Source organism: Lethenteron reissneri, chromosome 28, assembly GCF_015708825.2.
Source record: "Lethenteron reissneri isolate LAM-NWPU_2019-01 chromosome 28, ASM1570882v1, whole genome shotgun sequence".
Lineage (NCBI taxonomy): Eukaryota > Metazoa > Chordata > Hyperoartia > Petromyzontiformes > Petromyzontidae > Lethenteron > Lethenteron reissneri.
This window is the reverse complement of record NC_083806.1, coordinates 10,957,242-10,984,474: the sequence shown is the minus strand read 5'-3', so window position 1 is coordinate 10,984,474 and position 27,233 is coordinate 10,957,242. Positions and strand designations below refer to the sequence as shown.

General features: G+C 46.5%; 1 protein-coding gene across 2 annotated transcripts; it reads right to left on the bottom strand.

Annotated features, from left to right (window-relative positions):
* Positions 1–1,802: 1,802 nt before the first annotated feature.
* Positions 1,803–26,743, bottom strand: RNF10 (ring finger protein 10). 2 transcript variants are annotated; one of them, XM_061562111.1, is made up of 17 exons: positions 26,376–26,743; positions 23,367–23,557; positions 20,922–21,121; positions 19,906–19,996; positions 18,087–18,271; positions 17,219–17,355; positions 15,155–15,312; positions 14,067–14,207; positions 12,993–13,236; positions 12,180–12,313; positions 11,231–11,348; positions 9,601–9,702; positions 7,947–8,114; positions 5,547–5,647; positions 4,739–4,796; positions 3,311–3,484; positions 1,803–2,126 (listed from the first exon to the last, which is right to left on the bottom strand). In XM_061562111.1, exons 1-17 carry the CDS (start codon positions 26,485–26,487, stop codon positions 2,035–2,037), a joined length of 2,406 nt encoding a protein of 801 aa, XP_061418095.1. In that variant the 5' UTR covers positions 26,488–26,743; the 3' UTR covers positions 1,803–2,034. The 2 variants fall into 2 exon arrangements, with proteins under 2 accessions (XP_061418095.1, XP_061418094.1); XM_061562110.1 differs by having other exon boundaries at positions 23,367–23,566; positions 26,376–26,741.
* Between the last annotated feature and the right edge of the window lie 490 nt (positions 26,744–27,233).

Below are 27,233 nucleotides of genomic sequence, written 5' to 3'. Positions count from 1 at the left end.
TGCGGTGCCCCGCCACCAGCCACGTGTCAACGACCGCGGGGCATAATGGGGACAATGGGGGGAGGTAAAAGTGGACCTCGAGGGAAGAAGTTTAAAAAGTCGCCGTTCAAAACTTTCGTGGGTGCGGCGGTTGACATCACTACTGGCGGTGCGCCCAGCCAGAGAGTTTGGCGTTTATTCCACCGTCCGATAGCGACGAAACAAATGGGTATTTGGCGATGCCGGTTGCGTTGGCAGTCGGGCACAAGCACAATTAACACTGCCTTAAAACGCATGGGTGTTGAACTTCTTCCGCGCCGTACGTGCTAATCGGAGGTGCGGAAAAATATAATAGGCAACGTTTTGGGCAATGGCCCTTTTTAATGGGAGACAATTAACACATTCCTGCGGAGGGAGCTGGTAGGAACGTTGGGTTGCTCGGTCAATGGCCAGGGTCAACGGCGGCGTGGTGTATTCCGCAAATATGCCCGACTGTGAGGGCGGGCACAAGCCGACGTGAGTAGGTTAAACGTTGAGTTTTATAAGGGCACCACGGGGTGACCAGCCCCTCCCCACCCAGCCCCACCCTCCCCACCCAGCCCCTCCCTGCACGACGGACACAATAATCCCCTGTGGGCTGGTGTAACCTGGAGGTTCCTACCAGTAATAGGTGAATGTAATTGTGAGCGGTAGCACGGTCACAACTTGTTGCAGAGGTTCGCAGTTTACATCCGGCGGCCGCCCTAATTAATATTGCAGGTGTAATAACCATTATACGAGGTGCTGTTTGCTTCACAGTGGACGTAAACAATAGATCCTCTGGCGTGATTCGCAAGAGTATGCCACGTCTCACGGTCCTGCGATGCAGCAAACCACCTCGCGCCTGCTGCACACGAGCCGATTTCCACTGCTCCATGTCCACAGTGGATATTCTCAGCCACGTTACCTCTTCTGGCTGCCACGTGACTTTATTATTGACCGCCGGCCATCATCCTTTCTAGTGACGTGTCTTGCCCAAGCCTGAGTCATCCTGGTAGGAACCTCCTGGTTACACCAGCCCACAGGAGATTATTGTGTCCGTCCATCGTACATCCAAAAATGGGAGGGGTGGGGCTGGGTGGAGAGGAGAGGGTGGGGAGGGGCTGGGTGGGAAGGGTTGGGCTGGGCTAGTCAACTCGTGGTGCCCTTATAAAAACTCAAAGTTTAACCTACTCACGCCGGCTTGTGCCCGCCCTCAGTCGGGCATATTTGTGGAATACACCACGCCGCCGTTGACCCTGGCCATTGACTGAGCAACCCAACGTTCCTACCAGCTCCCTCCGCAGGAATGTGTTTTAATATGGGCACCACCGGGAGGATTTTTCAAGTTGACCCATGACTACACGTGTGACATAAACGCGAGTCGAATGCTCTATGGTTGACACCCTGTCTGATAGGGCAGAGTTAAAGAATTTGTGGATACAAACAGGCAAATTTCGTCACGAGAAGATTAAGCAGGGCCATGTCGTAGCAACGGGGCAGTGCAATACAAATCGATTGTACTATATATACCACCCCCTATCTTGTGCTCCCTATCTTAGTAAACCCACACTGACCAGTATGATGGAATCATGGAAGTGCATGCCATGGGGGAGGGGTCCTCACCAGCAACTGATTAACAAAAATTTGTGTGCAACATGCGTTTCTCTCTCATCCTGGAGAATTTCACAAAGAAGCGAGCGTTTATGTAGCCAGTACCACGATCCGTATTTGTTTCTTGGGTTAGGCCACGACATTCCAACCAACCAACATTTTACAGGTCAAAACAAAACAGGAAAAAAGCGTAAAGTTGAAATGACACCTTTATTACTTTTTATTAAGGTTTCAATTGCCATCATTACAAACTCTACAAGCTTTGCAATACAAGTCGTAATGCTCTAAACACACCAATGCCAGACCTCTACAACCAGTCTGTAGTCTGGGGCATACCAAGTAATCACATGAGGCCGGTCGCCATGTTTAAGTAATATGCAGCAGCAGCACACGTTGACAAACAAGCATTTGTTAAATTCACTTTCAATTAATTTTTCCATGGAACACAGAGCTGCTGAAGAGTAATTTCATCTGCTTTTTCTTCTTTTTCCCACCTTTTCCTTGCACGGGGCAGTCTGCGAACAAACACAAACGCAGCAAACGGTTGAGTGCAAGCAGGCACACCACGAGGACGCACATGTTCTTTACGATATCAGAAGTTGAGTTGAGCAGCTCAGAAGTTTATTTCCCGAGCAAAGCCCCGCTGATCTACACAAACTCTTATCCAAGGGTCACTGCCAGCAGATAACAATAGGACAACAGTGGTTGCATCTGCTCAACAGTATGCCAACTGGTGTCGTTTGTTCAGGGGTGTAATGAAAGAGTTGCATTTCAAGAAAATGTTAATTTAAATATCTTAAAACTCGCCATCTCCTTGGTGAACAAGTAAAAGTCACACATCAACAAGACTGGTTTATAAATGTCAAAATATAATGTAACAGGTGACACTGATCACTTTCTCCATAGCACATGAAAGGCCCATTGCCTGAAACGTCGCTTTTATGTTTGTTTTATTTTAAAGCAGCGTTATTGACAAATGTTTTCATAGTTTTTTAATCCGTTGTCCCAGATTTTCCAGGGTCAGCGGGGAAGGGATGGGGGAGGTGATGAGTGAGGATGACATCATGTTGCTGGGGTGCAGGAGCTTTCAAAACTTTTGTTTTGGAAGCTCGCTCTGTTTTGGAAATGTCTTGTTTTTAAGGCTCAAAGTGGACAGTTTCCTTTGCTTCTTGAGCCAATACAGTAACCCAATTGTGTCATTCTAACCTGTTGTTTTTCGGATGACAAATGATCTCCCTTCTCTTAAATAACAAAACTGAAAGCAAAGTTAAAACAAACCTCCACTTAACCTACTTCACCGTGTGCTCTTAAACAAGATGTAACGTGTCTGGACTTGCGTATTCAACTGGTAATAAATTAGCAGGCAAGACATCTGTTTCAATGGCTAAAAAAAAATTCATCCTCCTTGGTATAAAGTATGTAACTAATCATTTGCTTCCTCAAAGGCAGACTGTAGCCAAATTAAGCACAACATCAAATTGAACGGGATATCATTTTTTCATTCTGCGAGTTCTCTTGGTGGCCAGGCTGAGACCCATCAACCCCATGCACCTGGGAGCACAGTTTTAATCTGAAATTAAACACAGGATATCTAGCAACAGTGCCCGCGAGTGCTCCGACCTCCGGAGCAAAACCCGGCCAACCTCAGCACGTCATTAAGTTCACGTTGCAAGGCGAGAGGTGCCAGCCTGTACAACACCTGATGATGGCGCTGCCTTGGTTTCATCAGCAGCAGCAGCCTCCAGAGTGAGCAGCGCAGACTCCAGGCTCTGGCTGAACGAGTTCTGAAAGCTGGGCACAGGCATGCCCTCCGAGTCGCTCTCGGCATCGCTATCCACACCGGAACCCACCGCCGCTGCTGCGTGAGCTGGTGCTGAGCAGTGGGGGGAGGGGGGGCGGATACACCTTGAGAATTGCACACCACCTACATCACGTTGTAGTATACCATCCTTCTGGTCAAGTGATTTCGAAAAGTGTATTGGTTTGGCCATGTTTCTTTGTTGTAGTACAGAGTTAGACTGATGGCCTTAATCTAAGTTATCTTGTGGTTGTTGTTGTTGTTTGACTTGCATCCCACTGGGATTTTTGCACACAGCGTTGGTGTACGGTGTTTTTTCTGCAATATTTTTCTGTCTTTAATTAAATTTTCTGTTTGCACTCAGTCACATATTCACTTTAAGACAACTCTGATAATGTGTGCACTGTCCTTGAAATTGATTGGTCCACACCCGAGACAGCTTTTCTTAGAGCCTAGTCTCACATGGTGTTGGACCAGATGACGCCAAAAGGCGCAGTTTTGTTTGCATTCCGACCGCAGGTATTGTGGTCAATGCAAACATGAGTCCTTGTAAAAAAAAGGTGTCCGTTTTGTTGCCAGATAAAAGGGTAAAAAAACAATTATCATATTTTGGTACTGGCAAGGAAAGTTCCAATGGTATAAAGTCAATGGTTGATGGATGAGGGCAAGTCAAGTTAATTTGTTTAACCAGGTCACAGCTCAAGAGGCCAGTGTAGTTTTGTTTGCAAGTGACCCGGGCTCCCCATGCCATGCAGGTAATAGGGTTATTTTTTAAATCACATTCCACCACACCGATTGTTGCACGTTGATGGTGGAGGGCAATGAACTGATTTATTTTTCTGCACCACACTCTGCTGCCCCCACGGCCCTATGACAATCTGTTTTGTGTACGGTGGTCACCCACATCAAGGATCCCCACCCCCCCTGTAGCCTTTACAGACTGTTGAGGCAAGTACTGTTTGCGGGCACCTATGAATGCCAACACGGCACACGAGGGGGTGGGTGGCCAACACTACGCCCGGCCGCCTTTGTCTCCCCAGTGGCGATGTTTAGACACCGCACCAGGTACTCATGAAGCCGAGTCAACCGAGGGGAGGCCCAAGCCCAGTTCAGATAACCGTCACTGGCGGTGACCGCAAGCAGGAATCGAACTCGGGTGATCGGGTTCCTAGCGCACCGCGCTAACCGCTGTGCCGCCACTCTCTCCAAACCGAATGCAAGCATCTCGCTTTGGAAGTAGCTAAAAGGATTAACATTCATCACGTTGCACGTTTCATAGGGACAGGTATATAGTCGGTGTTTCTGAAAGAAAACATGTAACTCGTGTACCTCTCTTGTCCACATTCCTCTGCCAGGCATCCGATTTAGCTTTTCCATCCTTAAGCATCTGCACGTCACGAGAGAGAAGCACATCCAGTATGACAGTTGCCACTGCAACGAATGAGTATGTGGGTGTGCGATTGGATGCGTTTGAAAACGTGTGCGCGTTTGAACGTACGAAAAGGTGAGCGAACGGGTAAGTGTGAACATTGGACGTGCACAAACTCACACGCGTGTGTGTGAACACACGTCTGAATGTGCGTTTTACGAGCAGGTGTGCTTGTGAATTAACGTATTAACTCGTGTGCGTGTCCATGTGTGCAGGAATATGCGTGCTTAAACATGTGTCTATGGAAGGGAATGGGGCTGTTTGAAGGTAGACGAATGGTATCCACTCAATCGAGCAGTATCAATTCGGAGGTGTGGGGAATTAAACAATTTGAGTTGCAATAGCCGAGTGAAGTGAGAGGAAGGCAGGAAGAATTCCGTTGAGTGTAATGCCACGATGCCAATTAGGACAACTGGAATATAAGCACCTCCGATTAGCTGGGTTGGCTACGTATGGTGCGAAAGGAGTTTCAACACACGTACATACATAAGCAGGAAAATTATAAACGTAATTTATTTTTTATCAGGAAGCCACCCTTTGCAACACAAAGCTAAACGATCAAGCACACTAAATTAGAATTCAGAGGCCTTTAAAATTAGCTCTAAATCTCACTCAAAACACATTCAGTATGGAAACACCGATGGAGCTGTCGAGTTAAGTAGTACATGTTGCATACCACCCATAGCCCCTTCCCCTTTGAGCTGTTACCTGTGCAAAGGAAGGTAGGTGAGACTCATCCTCAACAATGCTCTCCACGGCAGATGGACTGCCAGGAACAAAGGCTGGTGCCAACGGGCTCAGGAATGACCCTAGAATTTCACACACAAGTCAGCAAGTCAGTACAAGCTGTAAACACCCAACCCACACCTCCACAAGACACTCCTCTGTTACTTGACAAGAATTTAGGTCTCTTCTTGATTGGTTAAAAAAGCCACCTGTGTAGAATAAAATCACAGGTTTATAAAGCGAGGTTACTGCCAGGACGGTCTACTTCATTGTCGATGACGTTTCCCTCCAAGGTGGACTAAAAATGGGGGCACAACGAATGCGTTGTGGAGCTTGCCGATGTCTACGTACGGCAGATCTCCTCCATAACGAGATGTCTGGTCACAATGAGCTCTTACTCGGTTATACATTTTTATTAGGTGCAACTGTAAACGTAGGCTACTGTTTACAGGGTGAAAAGGACACGTAGAGGTATTTTAGAGAGAGGTCACGTGACCAATCTCATCCGAGACCCAAGTGTTGCGACAGTTCTCAAATACGCGAGTCTGGTACGTAGTAATTTTTTGTCCACGCTGAAAACGCTTCATCAACTCGTTCAATCCTCTGCATTTCCTCTTGGTATCTGCCGTGAGAATGTGAACGTTCAACCGCTGGCTCAAGGCCCCTAAACGGAAATAAACAACCACTCCCATCCACCCCCTCATTGCTCCCTTGAGCAGGGAGACACTTTGTTACTTTTTTAACCGTTTTTATTTCTTCTTTTGGTAAACGATTACAAACATTTGCTTGGCCAGACCTAACGTGACAGGGTATGTTAAGTAAACACCAACTAACCAACTCTGCATGCTACTTAAAGAGTTTAGTCAGAACCAACACAGAGTCGATGTCAATAACTGGACTAGCCTTTTTGTTTTAACATCCTAGGTAATAAACGTCAGGATTCGTGAAACATTGGCTCCCAGTAACCTACAATGAATAACATCCGTTACACAAACATGGAATCTGAACAGCTGCCAATTTGAGAAGAGAAAAAATGCAATACCATTTCCCGTCATGTTTTAATGGAAAAAAAGACGCTTTATACTATTTTAGAAAATGTTTCCTGGCTGGATTCCGTGATGGATTGTCGTCTGCCTGCTTCCCTTGTGGGCAAGTGCCCGTGCACGCGTTGGTGAACATTGCCGCGCACCATCTGCGTGATGACGTCACCTGTAACCCACAAGCATTGAGAGCCAGGTTCGCTTGTCCTGACATCACGCCCCCCCCCTACCCTCCATTCCAGCTGTAGACCCCCAAACGCAAACGTGATAAGAGCAAGGAGACAGAAGAGGATGAGAGAGGGAGACAGAGTAGAGTGATAGCGGTGGGAGGTGAGGGAGACAAGAGGAGGAAGTTGAACAAGGGAGGAGGGAAGATTTGTGACAGATGGAGGGAGGTGAAGGAGGGAGATAGAGGAAGGGGGTGAGGGAGGAAACGTTCCAGGGGAGCCTTAATTTGACTGTGTGAGCCTCAGGAGATTATATATTCAACCATATGAACTGCAAAGGCACCTCTGAATATTACCCATTAATTTAATGTTTTACAAATAATTTTCCAAGCTAAATGACATGTCGGTTGCTACATCACTATTATTTAGTGCATGTGCGTTATAAGCGTCATAGATTGTAAAGTTGCAATAATTAAGAGACTTGTTGCAGGCTTCTGTTAAGTAATCTGCAGTTGAAGAACTTTAAAATAATATTTAACTGTACTGCAAGTGCACAAAAACATAAAACCAATTCATAAAAAACATAATTATGAAATTCTGAAACACTGATATTGCGATTTATTAACATTTTATTTTCTTTCCGCTTATTTTAACCAGGAAAAACTCGCCGAGTCTTAAGACTTATTTCTGGAGGATCCTCCCCAGAATTCGCAGTCGTGGCCCATGCTGCTCTGTTCTAATCCCAACTGAGTAATTTTGCAGTTAGCTTTTCAGCCTTGCAGTTCCAAAGTCTGTGGGTTTTTTTAGCTATGGGAGGAAACCAATGCAGAATAGGGGGTGATTATACAAACTCCCCACAAAAAGGCACCTGAGTCAGGAATCGAACCTGGGCCCTTATTGCTGTAAGCAACGAGTGTAACCACCAAGACATCCAGCCGGGCCAGTAACTTGTTACCATCAGTTCTTGTGTTTATACAATTTTTACTTTTATGGCTACGGTGTTATTGACAAGCGTGTTGAGTTGTTGGTTATTTGCGCTTGCGCACCACTGCCAATCCATCAAGGTCATCATTACACGTGCTGGGCCTAACCAAGGCGGCTCAGCGTATTTTTCAGGACTCACGGCCACGTTTGCCAAGCATCACTCTTAAACAATCGGGGCCGGGGAGGGTCACCTGCTGCGGAACTGTTGCTGCTGCTGTCCTGTGGAGAGTGCAGCACGGCGGATGAGCTCATCTCCATCACCACGGCGTCGTCTGTGGGGCCGCCCGGACCGCACTCGGGACTCGAGCCAAACGATGGAAACTGGCGGAGGTTTTCCAGCGGAACACGCATCCCGGGATCTGCCGCGGGCAAAGCGCGGTGAACGTAAGCGCTCCGTAAGAAAAGCATCATAACAAGGCGGCATTCAAAATAGTGCCTCTGTACGGAGACTGCCGACAGGCCCAAGTGGAAAATAAGGTGTGCAATGGTTCATCAGCTCATCGACTTAACAGCTTCTTACGGTGACAATGCACGAACCAAATCGTGCGTCCAATAATCAATTATTTGTGACGTATGCAAATCTTAAGCACACAATGAATTTAGAATATTCGAGAGAACAACACTGTAACAAGCACAAGAGAATACATGAGAAATAATATAAACAAGATATAACAAATGAGACCACAGAGAATAAACTCTTTAAGTACATTCAAGTGGATCATGACATCCCACACTCTCTGCCGATGAGCAACGTGAACAATAAAGGTGTCCCCCCCCCCCACCCCGATATACATTAATTCGATTAAAGGCGATTCTTCCCCTCATCATACATTAACTCTTAGGTTTACTTTTCAATTTAAAGCTTTCGTGACTGCAGGGATTCATATTCTTGGTTCTTTCGGTAAAGTCACGTAGGTTTACGTCTCGTTTGTTTTTATGTTTTTTTATTATTTCTATTTTTGGTGGAAAATAATCAAAGTGTGTACCAAGAGTAAATGCACGTTATGTTGCATACATTTTTTTTTATACGGTTCCAGGTCGTTTGACTTGTAGTCACGGCGTTTGTTTACAAGCCAAGTTGAATAGTTAAAACTACTGTACCACAAAACCTTGCTGATCTCATCAAGGAGCATAAACGGTCATCATGCGAACTCCTCGCATTAGCGGCTTTTGGCTAGCCATGGAACAAAGACGGTCACCGCATCACGTTTTTTAAAAATCCTTTATATTAAGTTCACTTGCTTGCTTGCTTGCGCACTTACGACCGTGCAAATCTTTTGGTCGTTTTTTAACCCACTTCCTGTGCTCCAATCGAGCTGACATTTTGCACAGACTCGTTGTGCGTGACAATTAATTTCGCGAATTTTTTTTCCAAAATTTTACACTTAAGGAAAAAATTAATTATATTTAATTACCAATTGCTTAATGGTGGCAGGCAATCATCTGACCCATAGGTGGCAGCCATCTCAAGCCAGAGGACGAGAGGACTCTAGCCGCCACGCATATAAAGGATTTATAGTGAAAAACGTTGTTTTTACGGGTTAATTTTTTTTAGATGCGCTTCTGCGGTCGTATAAAACGCTCAATTCTTCCGATATTAGGATGACTGTGGAGCTATGCGCTTTTAAATCAAGATTGAAAACTCGTTTCTTTAGAACTGCTTTGTGTCTGGTTTGTTGTCCTTGCCCCGCACCGCTGATTGGCTACATACTGTGCGAAAGAAGCTCAACCTTACGTAAGTACCATCTACCACGCTTTGGACTGTACTAGCGGTTGATTGCCAAAAATGCCGTAGACGATGTGTACTAACGACGTGAAAGTAATAAAAGGTGGTGTATCACTTACAAATCCCATGTTTCTTGTTCTCTTCCATTTCGATTTTTCTCTCCCTGCGGCGCTCATCACGCGCTTTCTTCTGCCGCAGGACCCTGCGTCTCTCGATGTCCGCTGTTGGCGGGGCGGAGAGAAGCAGCGTCAGGGCAGCGTCAGGCGTCAAAACCCAACGTGGCACACGCGAGTGCCAACACGCCAGACAGAGAGCCAGAGGGTGACGTCAGAAAAAAATTGTGCCAAATCTTAGCTTGGTGTTGTTTTGACGCTGTATTTAAATTCATAGCATCACAGTTATACATTATTTAATTGTATAAGGGAGGTGAACTTTCAAAACCATATGAACACGCGCTTCTGGAGCAACAATGTTGGTTTAATTATCACGAGCAATAGACTTGGAGATAACAATTACACAATACCCAAAGGATCAGACCAAATGCAATGCATCAGTTAAATTATGTTGTAAATAATTTGGTTGTTTAAAGACTATATGCATGTATAATTGTATTATATGGAGCAAAACAATTAGAAACATCGAAGACAATACTCAACCAGTCACATTTAAATGTAGAAAATCAGCGATTGTGAGCAATAAGCCAGATCCCACAATTGTCTATTCTTATAGCTCAAAAGTCTAGAGTTCATCGAATCATCAATAGGTGAATTGTTACACCCACTATACCAAACGTTAGAATAGTGCACACAGCCAGAATTCACAATAATAAAAATAACAATGCTGCCGTTCATTGATCCTCTCAAAATGCTATTTTAAGGTGGCATGCGCAATGGTATGTTTGGCCAATTACAAAATTAGTTTGGACTCGAGGTGACTCCGACACTTATGTTTTTTGTTTAAACGATACACTCATCCAAGCGTTATTAAGACAAACATCACAGCATTCATTCACATCAGTATAAAATAAAATAAAAATGCATCTGAACATCCGCATTAAAAAGCAGCAGGACATTTCAAACCGTAATAAAAAAAATTATGGGAAATTGTGGTCATTCAGCTTAGTGTTTCACATTTCTGAGATGACAGGCCTGATTATCCATAAGAGTTTTTTGTGGGTTAGATCATGTAAATAATGTGTCGTAAAAACCACCACCACCCGACACAGCCAATTAGTAAGGTTTGCCACATAAACAGAATGTGGCCAATTCAGTTACTAGTACAAGCACTACACCGGTGGGTTGGAGAGAATTTCCACAACATTTACAATGTGAGTACAATGTTTCAGCCAGTAATTACAACCAGCACCATCAGGCGGCAGCCATATTTGTGGCTGTGTCGGGTGGTGGCGGGTTTAATAGTTCATATTTACGCCATCTAAACCAAAAAATCCTGAATTATGAATGATATTGGTCGCGAAATGTCTGATAGGTTAACCTTAGGCTGGGCAGAGATATATACCATACCCCTCCCTGCTGTCTAAAGGTTAGAGCCACACTTCACAACTTGGCTTGGGAGGGAAGTGCTCCACTTTTAGGACTTTAAACAGTTCAGGATTATTGCATGAGGCTCACAGAGACGGTTTCTTTAGTGACATAGCAGTCGAAAACCGGCTAGTGTTACGAAAAATACAGGAGGGTACGACTGACAGCAGCAGTCGTCCTGGACGGTGCACAGAGCAGGCTAATCTACCTGTGAAGTATTGGAGAGTGGCTTGGGTGACCAGGGGAGGTTGCAGGGCCACCTCGCAGAAGCTGATCTCACAGGTGAGGGGCAAGTGGTCCAGGTAGTTGTAACGTTTACGGTGATACTGCAAACAGCAAGGGAGAAAAGTTAGAAATTAATTCATTACAGGTGTCATCCTCTATTTCGTTCATTCAAGAATCCAAAGTGCCTCAGCTCAAACAAGCGCGTGGCGGCGCTCATCCCAAAGTCGGTGGTGGAAATGTAATACTCCCGCGGTAGGGGGATGTCAGTCTTCCCCAAAGGTGAAAGCACTTTTGACTTTGCACAAAGCAACGACTCATTTTATGAACCCCAAAGACATGGCTGGCCGAGCCAATATGGACTCTGCACTTAAATTTGGCCGAATTCCAGTTTTGAGAAATATCAGTTTTACTGTCGTCATGCAACAAACATCACTCTCATACACAGAGCGGGTGGGGGCAGTGCCTCCCCAGGCTGCATGGACCATAGGTAACTTGAACGAATCGCCTTAATAGCTCTCCGATATCTGCTTCCGTGGGCCGTTCTCTGCTACGGAGGGTCGCACTGCTCTGCGAGAGATTCAAAATGGATATTTCATCTCATGTCCAGACACCGAAAACCACTGTCAACTCTTACGGTTTACCCTGTATTCTTGTAAAGGGAAATTGAGATTTTAGGTCCATACGGCGTACAGGCGTTTCAATACGGGCAAAACAGACTTTTGTCTATTTGTTTGTGTTTCTCCCTTGTGATGGGACTTGGTAGGATGAAGGTTGAGATTTATAACGGCACGGGGTGACCAATAAAGTCTGCATTGGTCTATAATAAAGTCGGCACTGATTGACAGGTATGGAAAAGGACAAATAAATAAAAACCTGCCAAGCGAGGGACGCGGTGAGATGGAGAGAGTGCGACTCGTGCAGAAGATGCTCACCTCGGTCATGGAGAAGCTCTCGATGTCCATGATGTGAGCCGTGACGCGGTCTGGGCATCCCTCGGGGCCACCGTGCTCCTGCAGGAGGCAGCGGCGGTTCATGGGCAGCATGTACATGTGCTGCCCGTCCTCCGCTGCACAGGGAGCACCAGCACACACACACACAGCGCACACACACAGCACACACACACACACAGCGCACACACACACACAACACACACACAGCACACACAGCACACACACAGCACACACATACAGCGCACACAGCGCGCACACAGACAGCGGACAGGGTGAGTAACTGGGCACATGGAGTATTTGTAGACAACAACAACAACCACCATTCGCCACTAAGTGGCGGTGACGTCACCACGGCGCTTGTGCCAGGCTGTGCACTTTACAAAAAAGACAAAGATCCTCCGTATAGCCTTAACAGACTGTTGGAGCAAGTGCTGTTAAGCGAGCACCTATGAAGGCCGAAATGGCACACGAGGGGGTGGGTGGCCAACACCACGCCCAGCCGCCTTTGTCTCACTCATGGCGATGTTTACACATCGCACCAGGTACTAGTTTGAGGCTGAGTAGACCTAGGGGAGGCCCAGGATCGGTTCAGATAATCGTCACTGGTGTTGACCGTGAGCGGGAATCGAACTCGGGTCGCCAGGTTCATAGCGCAGTGAGCCAACGGCAACACTACCGCTCGCCTCCCTACCATACACACACCCACAGACATACACCCCACTAGCACATTCAACAAATTCCCCCCCGCCTCTTGTACAAGGATAACATTGCAAATGAATGGCAGGAGGAAATCACCTTGGTAGTAGTAGTGGTGTAGGTTGTTCTGGGAGCTGGCCTCCTCTTCCTCTAGCACCTCACACCCGTGCCCCTCTTGCTGTAAGCATTGCTGCTGCTGCTGCTGCTCCTGTTCAGTCGCAGCTAGACCTGCAGCTCCTTCCAGCTGCACCTCCTCCTCTTGTGCGCCGTCTGGCTCGGCGGCTTCTTTGGCGACCTCCTCCTCAAACTCTTCGTCGAACGCCGAAGCGTACCTATGCACAGCCTGTCAATCAAAAAAAAGGTCTCAAAATTGTGCAGAGGTGACTGAAAAAAATATAGAGGGATACACACCAACCACGGCTGGCGATAGCAAACAGGAAAAAAGCTGAAGTGGTTTGGCTGTGTGACTCAAAGCGCCAAGGGGTACTCTCTTTCCAGCCATGTCCTACATGGCCCAGTCAGAGGGAGGATGGGGAGAGGTTGGCCAAAGACCAGATGGATAAAAAAACCCACCATGGTTTGGATGAGGTGGTCAGATGTTGTTCATATAACAAAAGATTATCTGGCACCACCACAACCCCCACGGTTAAGGGATTGATTGTGATTTTGAATTATTATTCACCAACATCCTATATTTTAACCACATCAGTTGCCAGCGAGATTTTCTGTCCTAATAGCAATGGACACTCGAGTACCCATATTTGCATGGAGGTAGTTAAATGATAATGTAACAGACTCGTCAATGTCCACTCTGCAGCAGTCTGGGGGGAGCGAGGGTGTTGTGGTTTGCGCCAGTGGCACAGGAAAGGCCGGCGAGTTCAAACCCCAGATCACGTTTTTGAGTAAATGAGCATCCCCGCTCATACCGGACATCTGTGGGGGATAAAGAGCTTCATAGCTCATCGGATTCCTCCTGCAGTCTACATAAAGAGTCTGAAGTCAACAGTGCTTGTCCTCGAGAAAGAATATGTCCCTGCAGTGGGAATGTACAATTTTCACCATTAGCTTCACGTCTCCAAGAGACACCAGCACCACCCAATGTGCAATTAAAACAGAGAGATATATAAAGACAGACAGGATTGTGTGAGATCATTCAATCGAAAATTATTTAACCTGTTTGTTGCAGTTGGTCAAACTTGTTGGTTCTTTCACTTCGTGAGAATCTGGCTCTGAAGCTTCGGCAAGAGACAGGTTTTGCATCTCCAGAGTAGTACCCACATCTGCACCTGCATCTTCAAAGCACTTCAGCTGGTTCTGCAAACGCGCATACACGCACACAGCCAAAGATACCCCATTTAGCCTCAGAGATGACAGGAGTTCGTACATTCAGCGAGCACACAGTAATTAAGGCTGGTATGACAAAATAAATGGTGCGTGTAGAACTATGGCTGACCACATTGGTTTCCCCAGCGCTGATATTTACACATTGAACCAGGTACTCGTATAAGGCGAGAGACGACCTAGCAGAGGCCCAGGATCAGATCAGATAATCACCACTTGTGCACTAGCGCAGTGTGCTCACCACTATGCTTACCGCTCCATAGAAGTGACAAAGATTGCCCAACTAGCCGTAAAATACTTTGGGAGCAAGTGCTGTTAGTGAGCACCTACGAATGCTGATACACATACGAGTGGGTGTGGGTGGACAGCACCACGCTCGGCCGCCTTACTGCTCCACCCACATCCACACACTGCACAAACCAAGACAGAGCCATGCATAGCTTTACAGACCGTTGGGCCAAGTGTTGCTGTTGAAAAGCACATATGAAGGCTAAATACCGTATTTCTGAGGCACACACAGGAGATGATGTGGCCAGCACTACAACACCCTATACAAGACAAAGACCCCCGTATAGCCTGTAAGACTGTTGGGGCAAGTGATGTTCGCGAGCACCTACACCCTATACACATCCACACACACAAGCAAGCACAGGGTGAATCTTGATTTGAAGCTTACGCGATTGCAGGAATCCATACTCTTTGTTTCTTTCGGTAAAGTCACGTGTGACTTTACCGAAAGAACCAAAGAGTAAGCACAGGGTCACACATTATTACACAAACTCGTGCAGACAGACACAGACACACAGGGCTTGCATCATTTTAGATTTTATGCAACACCAAAGTGCAATGGCGATGCTCGGTCAACCACCACCACCAGGGCCCACCACGACTGTCTGCAAGCAGCAACAAGCGGCGCGCACCTGAAGCTCGCCGAGCGCCGCCTGTATGAAGCAGGCCTCGGCCGTGTCGCTCTCCTCGAGGAGCTGCTGCACAAGCTGCTCCTGCTCGAGGGAGAGGCTCGTCTGCACGTCGGCCCGGCTCGCCAGCAGCAGCTTGCAGTGGTGCGAGTTCTGCGCGTCTGCGACACAACCGGCCGACCCCGCGACCAGAGGCCCGCACGCACGTCACAATGCGCCCCTCCTACTCCTAACCGCGCTCGCGTTTCAAAACTATACATTCGTCGTAGTCGTCAACAGCCACAATCACAACGGGACAAAGGCCTCCCAATGCCATGTATGTATGTTGATCTTCTTCCGTGCCGCACGTAGCGAACCGTGCTAATCGGGAGTGGGGGGGGGGACAACTAAACAAATTAATTATTAAAATGTATAAAGCGCCCTTATAAACAATCGTTCTCCGATTGTATAACTGAAGATGTCAACGATGCAGGACAAGTTGTTGGAACACAATTCGCAGCGCTATTTACCCAAGGAAACGATATTAATAGGGAACAATAATAATGTCACTTGTTTGTCCAGGAAAGACTCTCAGGAGGGTTCTGCATCGCAACAGTTTAGCCTCTTCCATGTTAAAAACTCATATTGTTCACACTAAACTAATACAAATATCAAAAACAGTTGCTGACTAAATGTTTCAACGCTATAAACTACGTCTTTGCGGTGAGTAATAATATGCAACATTTTGAGAGGTATAGTCATAATCTTATTTTACAGAAATGGTAAATAGTTGCACTACATGAGCTTTATTTTCCTTTACATAAAAAGGACTGCTCTTTGGGACTGGCCACAGGAAACCCACACACACGAGGAAATAACTCTACAAAGTCCGTGCAGATGAGATGCGTCGCAACCAATTTTGCTGTGCCAACAATGTATGGGGCACTGTAAGCACACGTGGGTTCACGAGTCGCACGCTTGACGTAACTTTTCTCCATCAACTCACAAAATAAAGAAGCAGGCGACGTCTCCTTCCCATATCAGTCTCTCAACAAAACAAAATAATTATAAAACCCATCAGCCACGCGGCCACCTGGGAGTGCATAATTTCGGCTGCATTGATTCACTACCAAGCAAACCATGGGCCAGTTTCGACATGAAAGGCCTCTCAAAACCAATGCCATCCCCCCTACTTCCACAGGGCTGGATTACAGGCATGCCCCAACACGCCTGTGGAGCTGCCTTGCCGAGCGTTAGGTGGGTTCGTGTTGAGATTGTTTCACGATTGGTTCAGAAAACCTGCCATCTTAAACCATCTGGAACACCCTTTGTGATGCACACACCGAACGCTTATCGAGCCGTACAATTTAATTCACCATGTTAAAAAGCGCTCTCCTCACAGCGTTCAATATCAGCAAACGCCCGCCCAATAGCGCCACGGCACAACACTCTGCCCATTCAATGCACCCCCCTGCATGGGCACAACGCACACACAAAAACTGTCTTAATGACAGTGCGAGACATTCTAGATTAGAAGTTTTCGTGACTGCAGGGATCCATACTCTTTGGTTCTTTCGGTAAAGTCACGTAGATGAAAAATAAAATAAATTAAATTAAATCACAGTGCAAGACAACCGACTTATATCTTCTTGGTTCTTTCGGTAAAGTCACGTAGAAGGGAAATAATAAAATAATTAAAATAAAACATAATAAAATAATTCTCACGACGTTTCGGCCACAACGCAAGCAGCCGTCCTCAGGTGAAGAACAGGTCTGTCGGAAAGACAGCGTCCGAATGTCTTTCCGACAGACCTGTTCTTCACCGGAGGACGGCTGCTTGCGTTGTGGTCGAAGAACAGGTCTGTCGGAAAGACAGACGCTGTCTTTCCGACAGACCTGTTCTTCACCTGAGGACGGCTGCTTGCGTTGTGGCCGAAACGCCGTCATAATTATTTAATAATGTTTTATTTTTATTATTTTATTATTTCCCTTCTACGTGACTTTACCGAAAGAACCAATAAGATGAATCCCTGCAGTCACGAAAGCTTTAAATCGAAATTTAACCGACTTATAGTTAAGAGAGCTCACCGATAACTGACAGAGGCTTGTCCACCTGGAACCACTGGCTACGAGGCAGAGCGATGGCGCTGCCCTTCTCTCTCTTCATCAGCTGCAGGGTGATGGTGTCTCCCACTGCGAACTGGTGGGTCTCTTTCGTAACCACGCTGCACAGAAACACACAGCAACACTTGGGAGTCAGTGCCACCGGGCAAAAAGAAATAGCACGAGCACTACACTCATAGCAAACAAACTGGAATTAACAAAACTTCACATATCATCAGCGTTAATTCTGATGCAGGGCAAGGCATGGCATTAAAGCACTCATGATAAAATCACTAATTTTAAACAAGGGGCGGCATGTTAGTACCAACTTATGGTAAATTTAACTTGGCACTGTTAGACATCAGATGTTTATTTGGTTACAACTCTCCGATTATAGTTTTGGCCGATGTTGTACATTTCAATGTGCCCATCATCAACTTCAAGCCATCACCACGCTACATGGTCCTGTGACGAATGATGATCGCTGCAATCTCGGTCGTGGTCGTCTTAGATCGTTCTAATTTAGCTTGGCTCAGTGGCAGTTCACAATATTACTAATTCCACTCCACCTTGCCATCACTTCCTTCCTTCGACCAGCTCCTGCAGCAGTTGTCCAGTTGACACCAGAACTCCAAAAGTCTGCTCGCAGTGTTCCACTTTTGGTGTTTTTGCTCATTAGGATGCTAATTGCAAGTATTCCTCATTTACCGTGTCCAACAATTGCGACCGGTGACATAGGAGATGGGCACACGTCACCTGACTGCATCGATGCAAGAGATTCCAAGGAACAAATACGCCGCGTGTTTGCGCACGGAGAGGGGGGGGGGACTCAGGCCCGTGGTACCATCTTCACCTGCGCAGGTGCTTCTTGTGCACTGCCTCATAGCAGATGGGGCACTTCCTCCAGGGCTCGTCGCTCAGAGCGAGGTAGTGCAGGATGCAGGGCCAGCAAAAGACATGGCCGCAGCGCGTGATCCTGGCGGCCGTGGGCGGGTACAAGCAGATGGGGCAGGAGAGCACCCCGTGGCTCAGCAGCCGCTGTTCACAAAAGGCAACCGCCACCACAAACGCCAAACAGTGTTACGGGGTTACTTTACCACCACCGCCACCACACACAAACACCAAACAAAGTAAACATCATTCTAGCATATTCTTGGTTCTTTCGGTAAAGTCACGTAGAAGGGAAATAATAAAATAAAATTAATATATTTTATTTTTTATATTATAAAATAATATAAGTATATATTATTGAATCGCTGCAGTCACGAAAGCTTTAAATCAAAAATCATTCTAACATCTTCTGTAAAAAAAAAAGATGAGAAACTCCTCCGCCAGAAACGTGCATGCAGGTGAAGAACAGGTCTGTCGGAAAGACAGCGTCTGAGGACGGTTGCTTGCGTTGTGGCCGAAAGGTCGTGAGAATTGTATTTTATTATGTTCTATTTTTATTACTTTTATTATTTCCCTTCTACGTGACTTTACCGAAAGAACCAAGAAGATGAATCCCTGCAGTCACGAAAGCTTTAAATCGAAATCTACTATAAGTAATTCTACTCTATAATTCTGGTCACTATCCGGGATAGTTGGGAGCATGCTGTTGCTATGTAGAAGTCCGTAACCTGGCTAACAACATCGAGATTCCACACAGCAACTGGCACAACCACGAGGGAGGGGAGAGGGTACAACTCTGTATCAGAGGACGTCCTGCATTGCAAAACTCTTTCCACAATTTTGCAACTACAGAAGGCTGCAATCTTATTCATGTGGATCTTGCAGTTCAGTTCTTGTTGCACAGCAAGACGACTTTGCGATATAAATAGCCAAATAAACTTGAACCAACATTGTTTGCTGTACATAAACGCAACATTGAAATTCTGCTTGTATTTATTGGAAATTGCGATATTTTTTGCAGGAAAAAAACTCTTTACAGCATGGGCATCGCCACAGCATTTACCGCTGCTTTAGCATTAAAACCAAATGGACAACGTTGCCATTTCAAACGACGTGTCCCTTTACTTCTTAACAGCAAAGCAATAATGATTAAATGCTGTCACGTGCTCAAAAGTGGTCAAAACACTTCTTGAGCAGGGATGGATTGATTTTTGTGGGGGGATGGACATGCAGTGCCTCTTCCCTTGTCAACTCATTGCACTGCAAGGCCTTGCGATACACTTATATCGGTGGGGTGATATGAATGTGGGTCGGTAATAATGAACGGCCAGTGGTCTGTGTACCTCGAGCAGCGTGTGCCTCATTTCAGCAAACACTACTTGACGGTAATATGCCTCGATCTGGTAAATATTATAAGAATCAATTTAAAGATTTGTGTTTTTCATTTAAAAGATTGCATTTAGAATGTATCGTGTGTGTACTTATTATTCCTGCTTGTGCACCACTGTCAATGCAGTATCATAAAACAATGTTATGGTACACCCTTGCTAATTCGATACATGGGGCTCTGGCCAAATTATCAACATTTACGAATGATCAAATACCGAAATAATGAGGTTGTACTGTACATGACGTATGATGGAGGGAGTGGCCCTCACTGTAGGAATGTGGATATTTGCACCCACTGCATAAGTCGTAATTGGAGAAAAGCATCACCACCCCGTCACTTGCAAACAGCAGGCAAAACGCTTTGGCTTCTGATACAGCACAAATATACTCACCACTTGCTGCACTAAATCCCAGTCGACCAGTGTGTCGGGGTCCGCCAGATACACGCTATAATCACACTGATCCAGTACCACAAATTGGCAGCTGCAACAAAAACAAAATGTGGCATATTGTTATTCCAAATGCTATGATAAGATTGTTCTTATCATGTTAAAAAGGCAATGGAACTCCACTGGAGCACAAATTCCACTGACTTGTCATACACAATCCCTGTAACTTGGAAGTATGGTATGGTACGTGGCAAGGAAGCAATGAGAGATTTAGCCGAAGGAGTAATGGAATGGTGAGGAGTGGTGGCATCAACGACACCGACAACAATGACGAGGTGTTTAACAAATGTGACGGGAACACATTTTTGTTAAACAGCTCGTATTGTTTCAAGTCAAAAAACACCCACAGCTGGGGTTCTCAACTGGAGGTACATTGACACACTTAACCACGGAAATATCCAAGGGTAATGACCAAATCGCCCTGTCAAATCGTGGAAACTAAGCAGGCTCGAGCATGGGCAGAGCTTGCACGGTTTACCGCCATGCACAACAGGTTGTCATAGGCTTCCAATGCTACGTAGTGGGTAGTAGTAAGAGGGCAGTGCAGCAAAACCCATGGTTGTTCTGCACTTCGATGCATGCTTCCACATCTGTGCTCCCCACGTTCACCAATTTGCACTTATCAGCACGATGAAGTATGAGCAATTAACCTAAAAGACCTGGAAGGCATGGGGTGGCTCCCTTTCAGCAGCGGATGGATAGACAAAAAAGGGGTCTACGTCTATGTGATAATAATAAGTTAAGAAATGGCTATAGCCACAATTTTGACCATGCCAAGAAGTCCATTGCAAACAAATCCAAAGCTATTGTGTATGCATACACACCAAATTGATGGGGGGGCGACTGGGCAAATTTCAGTATTGATAGCTGTACAAAAACAAGAGTGTTAGTTGTTGGGGTGCGTTGACACGGATTGTGAACCCGCTCGTGTCTCTCTGGGATGGTGCGAGGGGTCGTACTTGGCCTGCAGGAACAGCTCCTTGTTGAACGGCTTCTGCTTCTGCCCCCACCAGGAGCCCCCCTTCCGGTTCCACGTGCTGGGATGGTACGGAGAGAATCGCTCGCGCGGCTCCAGCGTGAAGTTGAACAGGTGATTCACGTTCACCTTCTTACGTCCACGTGCCAGGTCGGCTAACTCCGTCTGCTGATCATACATCACCTGAAAAGGCAGACAATATCACAGTAAAATGGGTCACTGCCCCAAACATTCACCGATTATACTCTTCAGTTGTTATAAAAGGCTGCAACAACTACCAGTCATTAAGATATACAAACAGAACTCTGTTCTGTTTCCATATACGACTTACGAACATAATTAGTTCCTGATATACGTTTGTAAGTCGAACGGTTCGTAAGTCAGAACACAATAATGTACTTATTTAAATAACCACCATTCGCCACTTAGTGGCGGTGATGTCACCACGGTGCTTGTGCCAGGCTATGTGCACGTTAAAGCCACGTGAAGTTGGCACAGGTGGTGCATCGGCCAGTCATCTCAGTCAACCTATGGCACTTGGGTCTGTCCCATGACCTCCTGCCAGCGGGCGTTCGACACTTCACATGGCCTTATTTAAATGCCCACATACCCACACTCCCAGCATGAGGCCGACTGGTTACATCTCGGAGGATCGCTCAACTGAAGAAAATAGTTCCGCGGTTCAATTTGCAAGTACGAGTTCGTGTTTTAAGTTCATGTTAAAAAATATATACATTTCATAGAAACTGGTTCGTGAGTGCCTGTAAACATATTTCTTTGGCCTATTGGATTTCCATACCAACACTGTCAAGCAGCATTTATTTCAGAAAACACTGGACAGGTTTCTACCTTCTGATGTCACCAGCAGAGACGGGCTTGGTAAACAAATGTTGCTGGATTACCAGACGTCATTGGCAAGAGCACTCTATATAAACTACGGGACCCCGTTCCGAAGATCGCCGATGTTTTCAACGGAGACATAAAAAGCCTCCCATCAAAAGGAGACTTTGCATCGTTGGGCTTTCGCCTATTTATAAATTAAGGACTACACTGTCTGATAAAAAATTAATGTGTTTTACTTTGAATGGTTGTAATGTAGAGTTCAGATCTTCATCAGGGGTCAATAAATCATCACCACCATTGTGTTGTTATCAAAGAGCATCACTCTGCGTCAAGGCAACAGTGGCCGTGGCATGGAGACAGGTCCCCACTGTAATAATGTGAACTTTCCAGTGATGACCTCAAGTGACCACTAGCAGAGACTAGCACTGGCCAAAACTCGTGTGAGCAGGGATACACTTTGCCAAGTATAAACAGATAACATCAACTGTGGTTATTCTACTGAATGATTGAGTACTTAAGTGTTCAGATTCAAAACAATGCCATAAAAGAACGTTGCAAAGATTTAATTCTGTAACATTTTATGTAACCCCTAGTAGAAACTGTTTAAATACAAATTGGGTATGTGGATATAGAGCATCCTTTTAATAACCTACCAATACTATTCCCCAACATAAACAGGAAATGTTTCTAAATTCACTAGCATTACATGCTCACAACTGGCATACACTGACAAAATCGTCTGGGCAAGTTTGAACGTTCTAAAGTTTTCTTGTAAAATTTTACTTTTGTGTAGGGCTAGAATATCCCGCAAGGTGTCATATTTATCCTACGATTCCTGAATATAAAACCATTCCCACCTGTTTGAGGCTTACAAGTTGCTGATACGGTTAAATCACTGCAGGTTTAATGGACATTGATTAGTTTCAGATTCATGCAAAAGAACGTGAAGGTGACCAAAGTCATCATGGCGCCTCCTGTCACAATAAGGTGCATTAGAACAGCGACAATGTATGTTTGCCGACACTACTGTGCGAGTCAGCATGTCCTCATTCAGCAATAATCATGCTGACTCGGTACCATTGCAATTAAAATTAGATTCCTAGCCTATGCATGTATAATGTCCTGGAAATAATACCAATTCAGGGGCAGGGTGCCCTAGTATATCCATATTCTTCACAAAACCCCATCATTTCCACTTTTGCCTAATCAACTGTTATGTTATTTATATTGTTTTATATTATTCAAATTAAATAACCGTGTAAATAAACGGCACTTCATACCACCAAAAAAACCCCAGCAATTGTGGACCACATAATCTAATGCTAGAGTAGGTACTGTATAGTAAATACTTTAGCATTAGATGATAACTTTGATTTTAAAGGTTCCCCCCCCCCCTCTCCCGTTATATTCAGAACATGTATTATCTACCCACGTTATTTTGAGGACGCAACAATAACAGGTTTGTGTTGTGTTTTTACTGTTAATTACCAGACACGAAAGACCTGTCCCTTGGCAACTTGATGACCAATGCAAACTTTGCAAACCAATGAGTGTACGCAAATCCTCCCATGGGGCATGGCCTCACCTCCTCTCGTCCTCCACCAACAGTAAAAGTGCCAGCGGGTTTCCCAGCGCCGCGAGTCGGGGGTCGCTTATCAAACGTCTTGTTCTTCTGGGGTGCGGCGCGGCGGTTCGCGCCCGCCACCACCTCAGGCTTGGGGAAGGGCTGCGGCACCTCTCGCTTGCGCCCATGCCGGAGCCTCCCTCCACCACCAGCTTTAGCATCTGGTGCAATGCGCACCGTGACACGCACGGGGTCAGGAGAGCAAGCATGTCAATAAGTCAACGTCACAGGCCAGAGTTGTAACAATAAGCACAAAATTTATAAAAATAACACTCAAATAAAAATTCAAGAAATTGGCTTTTTTCCCCTTAATGATTAATCAGGTCCCTTTAAAAATGGTGGACACCACCGCATTCGGTATCACCAAGGCCGGACACCCTCTAGAGCATGATACAAAAAACGATTCTCGTCAACCCGCACCTTCCGATACATCGGGACAAACCCAGCGCCGCCTATTCGCCTAAAACCACGCCACCCCTTTTCTGGATCGCAGCAGCAGCAGTAGCACACTCCACGCCACAAATACAAATGAAGGCGAGACGTGAAAGCAAGTCTGGACTGTGGCCGACGTCAAAAATCAACATCTCGTACAGGACCCTACCGTCGAACCTCCCCGGTTTCAACCTTCCACGCTGCCAATGGTCGACCATCAACCGAATCAAGACCAGCCATGTGGTCCTCGAAAACAGGACTTTGTAAAGTGCGTCCATGGTCTTCATACACAATGGTGACACAAATTAATGCAGTTAAAAGGGCATTCTGCTCTCCAATCAGAGGACAAAGTACAAAGGGCTTTGTCGACGGAGTACATAAGGGGCCAGAATTAAGTCTCTACTTGTCCGAGACACTCCGGACAGGGGAAGACACACAAAGCAACACCATGGCACGCATTGTTTGCCAATAACATTGTGGTATGCAGGGAGGACATGGAGAAAGACCTTAAATGATGCCTGGAAACAACGCATGGTATGAGGATATACATAAAATGTGACAACTAAATTCAGACAGGAGGACAAAGATAGTGTGTGGGGTGTGTAATGGGCACTCAGCTGAAATGCACACCTGTGACGCAGTGCTTTGGAAACCAGGGTTAGTGGACCAGACGGATAAACGTGGCCAAATTATAGTTGTACAGCAATAGGAATTCGTAACCATGAAGCCACTTATGCATATTAAATAGAGAAAACATCTACGCAAAACCCTCTTTCAAGATTGTTTTTTTCTGAATTGAGTATTCAATAATGTTTTTTTCACGTGTATTCTACATTCTTTAAGTTTATCTCGAGACGGGGGGGGGGGGGGGGTCGAAAAAAAAAAGGCTACCCTGTGTTTAAATGTTGACACATAGCGTAATCTTATTTAAGATTTTTTTTGAAGTCCTGGCTTTCAATAAATATGCTGTGTCATGAGGCCTCCTTTGCCAGTAGCAAAATATAATAATAGGGTTTTTACCCTTTTTTCTGGCAACAAAACTGAAACTTTTTTTACAAGGAATCATGTTTGCATTAACCACAATACCTGCAGTCAGAATGCAAAGAAAAAAACACACTGATAATGTATTCATTGTCCTTGAAATTGATTGGTCCACACCTTAGAGCCTAGTCTCACATGGTGTTCGACCAGAAGACGCCAAAAGGCGCACAACTCAAAGACAATGCACCATCAGAGTAATGAGGGCTCGGGGTATGCAATTACATAATGATGCCTCCTTTGCCAGTAGCAAAAGATAATAAGTTTCAGTTTTGTTGCCAGAAAAATGGGTAAAAAAAACTATTATTAAATATGCTGTGGTTGTTAAATACAATAAGTGGACTTGTTACACAATTACTGTACTGCACAGACCAACACAGCACACACCCCAATGGGCACATCGTCCACACACGAGGCCCTCTGCAATACGATACAGCCCAGGCACGCGGTGGGCAATCTGCGGGGTTCGTAGCCGCACGTGGTCGTCTCTTTAAAGACCGACCTGCATTGCGGCTCTAGAAATACCGCATGGGGTTTTTTGTTGTTGTACCAAATTTGAAAGAAAAAAAAAGGTCTCGTTATTTTGGTTGTCGACCCCTGCTTGGTATTGCCGTTTCGCCCAACCAGCCACCCACCACCTCCACCACTACCACTCATGCAGCCACGATTGCTCTTCCCGCACTGCTGCATTCCAGGTACAGTAGTGGACGTGCAGTTTCCACACGGGCTCGGCGTTGAGCTACGCAGCACTTAGCTCTGCCACTAAGCCCACAGCGCGCCCCACCTTTAACTGGGGCACCAATTCTCAAAGCAATTGAATGACTGAATACGTTATAACAAATTTCTAATTTAGAAAGAATTCCATGTGCACTGAGTAAAGGGCCATTGGCCGAAACGTCGCCTGTTTAGTTGTTTTAATGTCAGGCATGGAGTTGGGGGAGGGGGCCACCCCCAAGGGCCCGCGCTGCCCTCAGCCCCCCAACTTGCACCTCCACCCCCAATGCCATCCTGGTCATGCCCCCCCCCCCTCCACGCCATCCGGGTCCTGGCCCCCCACGCCATCCGGGTCATGCACATCCCAACACCATCCGGGTTCTGCCCCCCACTCCCGACACATCCACATCCGGGTACTGCCCCCACGTCATCCGGGTCCTGGCCCCCCACGCCATCCGGGTCCTGGCCCCCCACGCCATCGGGTCCTGCCCCCCCCAACGCCATCCGGGTCCTGCCCCCCCCAACGCCATCCGGGTCATGCCCCCCCCCCAACGCCATCCGGGTTCTGCCCCCCCCCCCAACGCCATCCAGGTTCTACCCCCCCCCCCCAACGCCATCCGGGTTCTGCCCCCCTCCCGACACATCCACATCCGGGTCACGCCCCCCCCCCACCACGCCATCCGGGTCATGCCCCACCCCCCCACCACGCCATCCGGGTCATGCCCCCCCCCCCCCCACCACGCCATCCGGGTCATGCCCCCCCACCCCCCCCAGACATCCTCTCACCGGGCTTCGCATCTCTAATGGCGTCGCGCGACGGCGTGGCCGGAGTCACGTGGCCCGCGCGCGCGCTCGCTCTCCGCTCCATCACGTGACTCCCGTCGGGGCTCTCCGTCATAAGCGGGGCCGCTCCGTCTCCCTGTCTTCTCGATCGCGACCATTATAGCGACCTCGACATGGCGACAACACAAGGAGAAAAAAATTAAAACCTGCGAGTAAACAATTTACAACGGCCAACGGATCCGCTTCGGGTTAAGCCGAACCGACGCAGGAGAATAAGCGGAGAGAAGGGGTCGCGAGACCCCCTGCTCCACTCTGCCTCTATCCCACCGCAGGCCACCGCGCATGCGCGAGACAGAAAGCCCGGATGCGCGCCGACTGCGCACGCGCAGGGCGGGGGTAGTGGCTCGTTTGCCGCGACCCGGATGTTGGGGCGCGTGCGCATGCGTGGGTGGGAGGGGTGTGCAAGTCCAAGCCCCGCCCACACTAAGCCCCGCCCCTCCTCACTTCCCCACACATGCATTGAACTTATTCTTAGGTGTTTTCGGTAAAGTCACGTAGGTAAAACATCTAAATTAATAAAAAAAAAATATCACGACGTTTCGGAGGCAACACATCGTGATCTTTATTTTATTATTTTTATAAATTTTGATGTTTTACCTACGTGACTTTACCGAAAACACCTAAGAATATGATTCCTTGCAGTCACGAAAGCTTCAAGTCTAGAATGCATTGAACTTGGACAGCTGTTGGAAAAAGAGCTTTATAGCTCATCGGATTCAACCAATATATAATAAAGATTATTATTATTTGGTGATGCTGCTTCGTTGGCAGTGGTGCACCAGCACAGTTAACAACAAACAC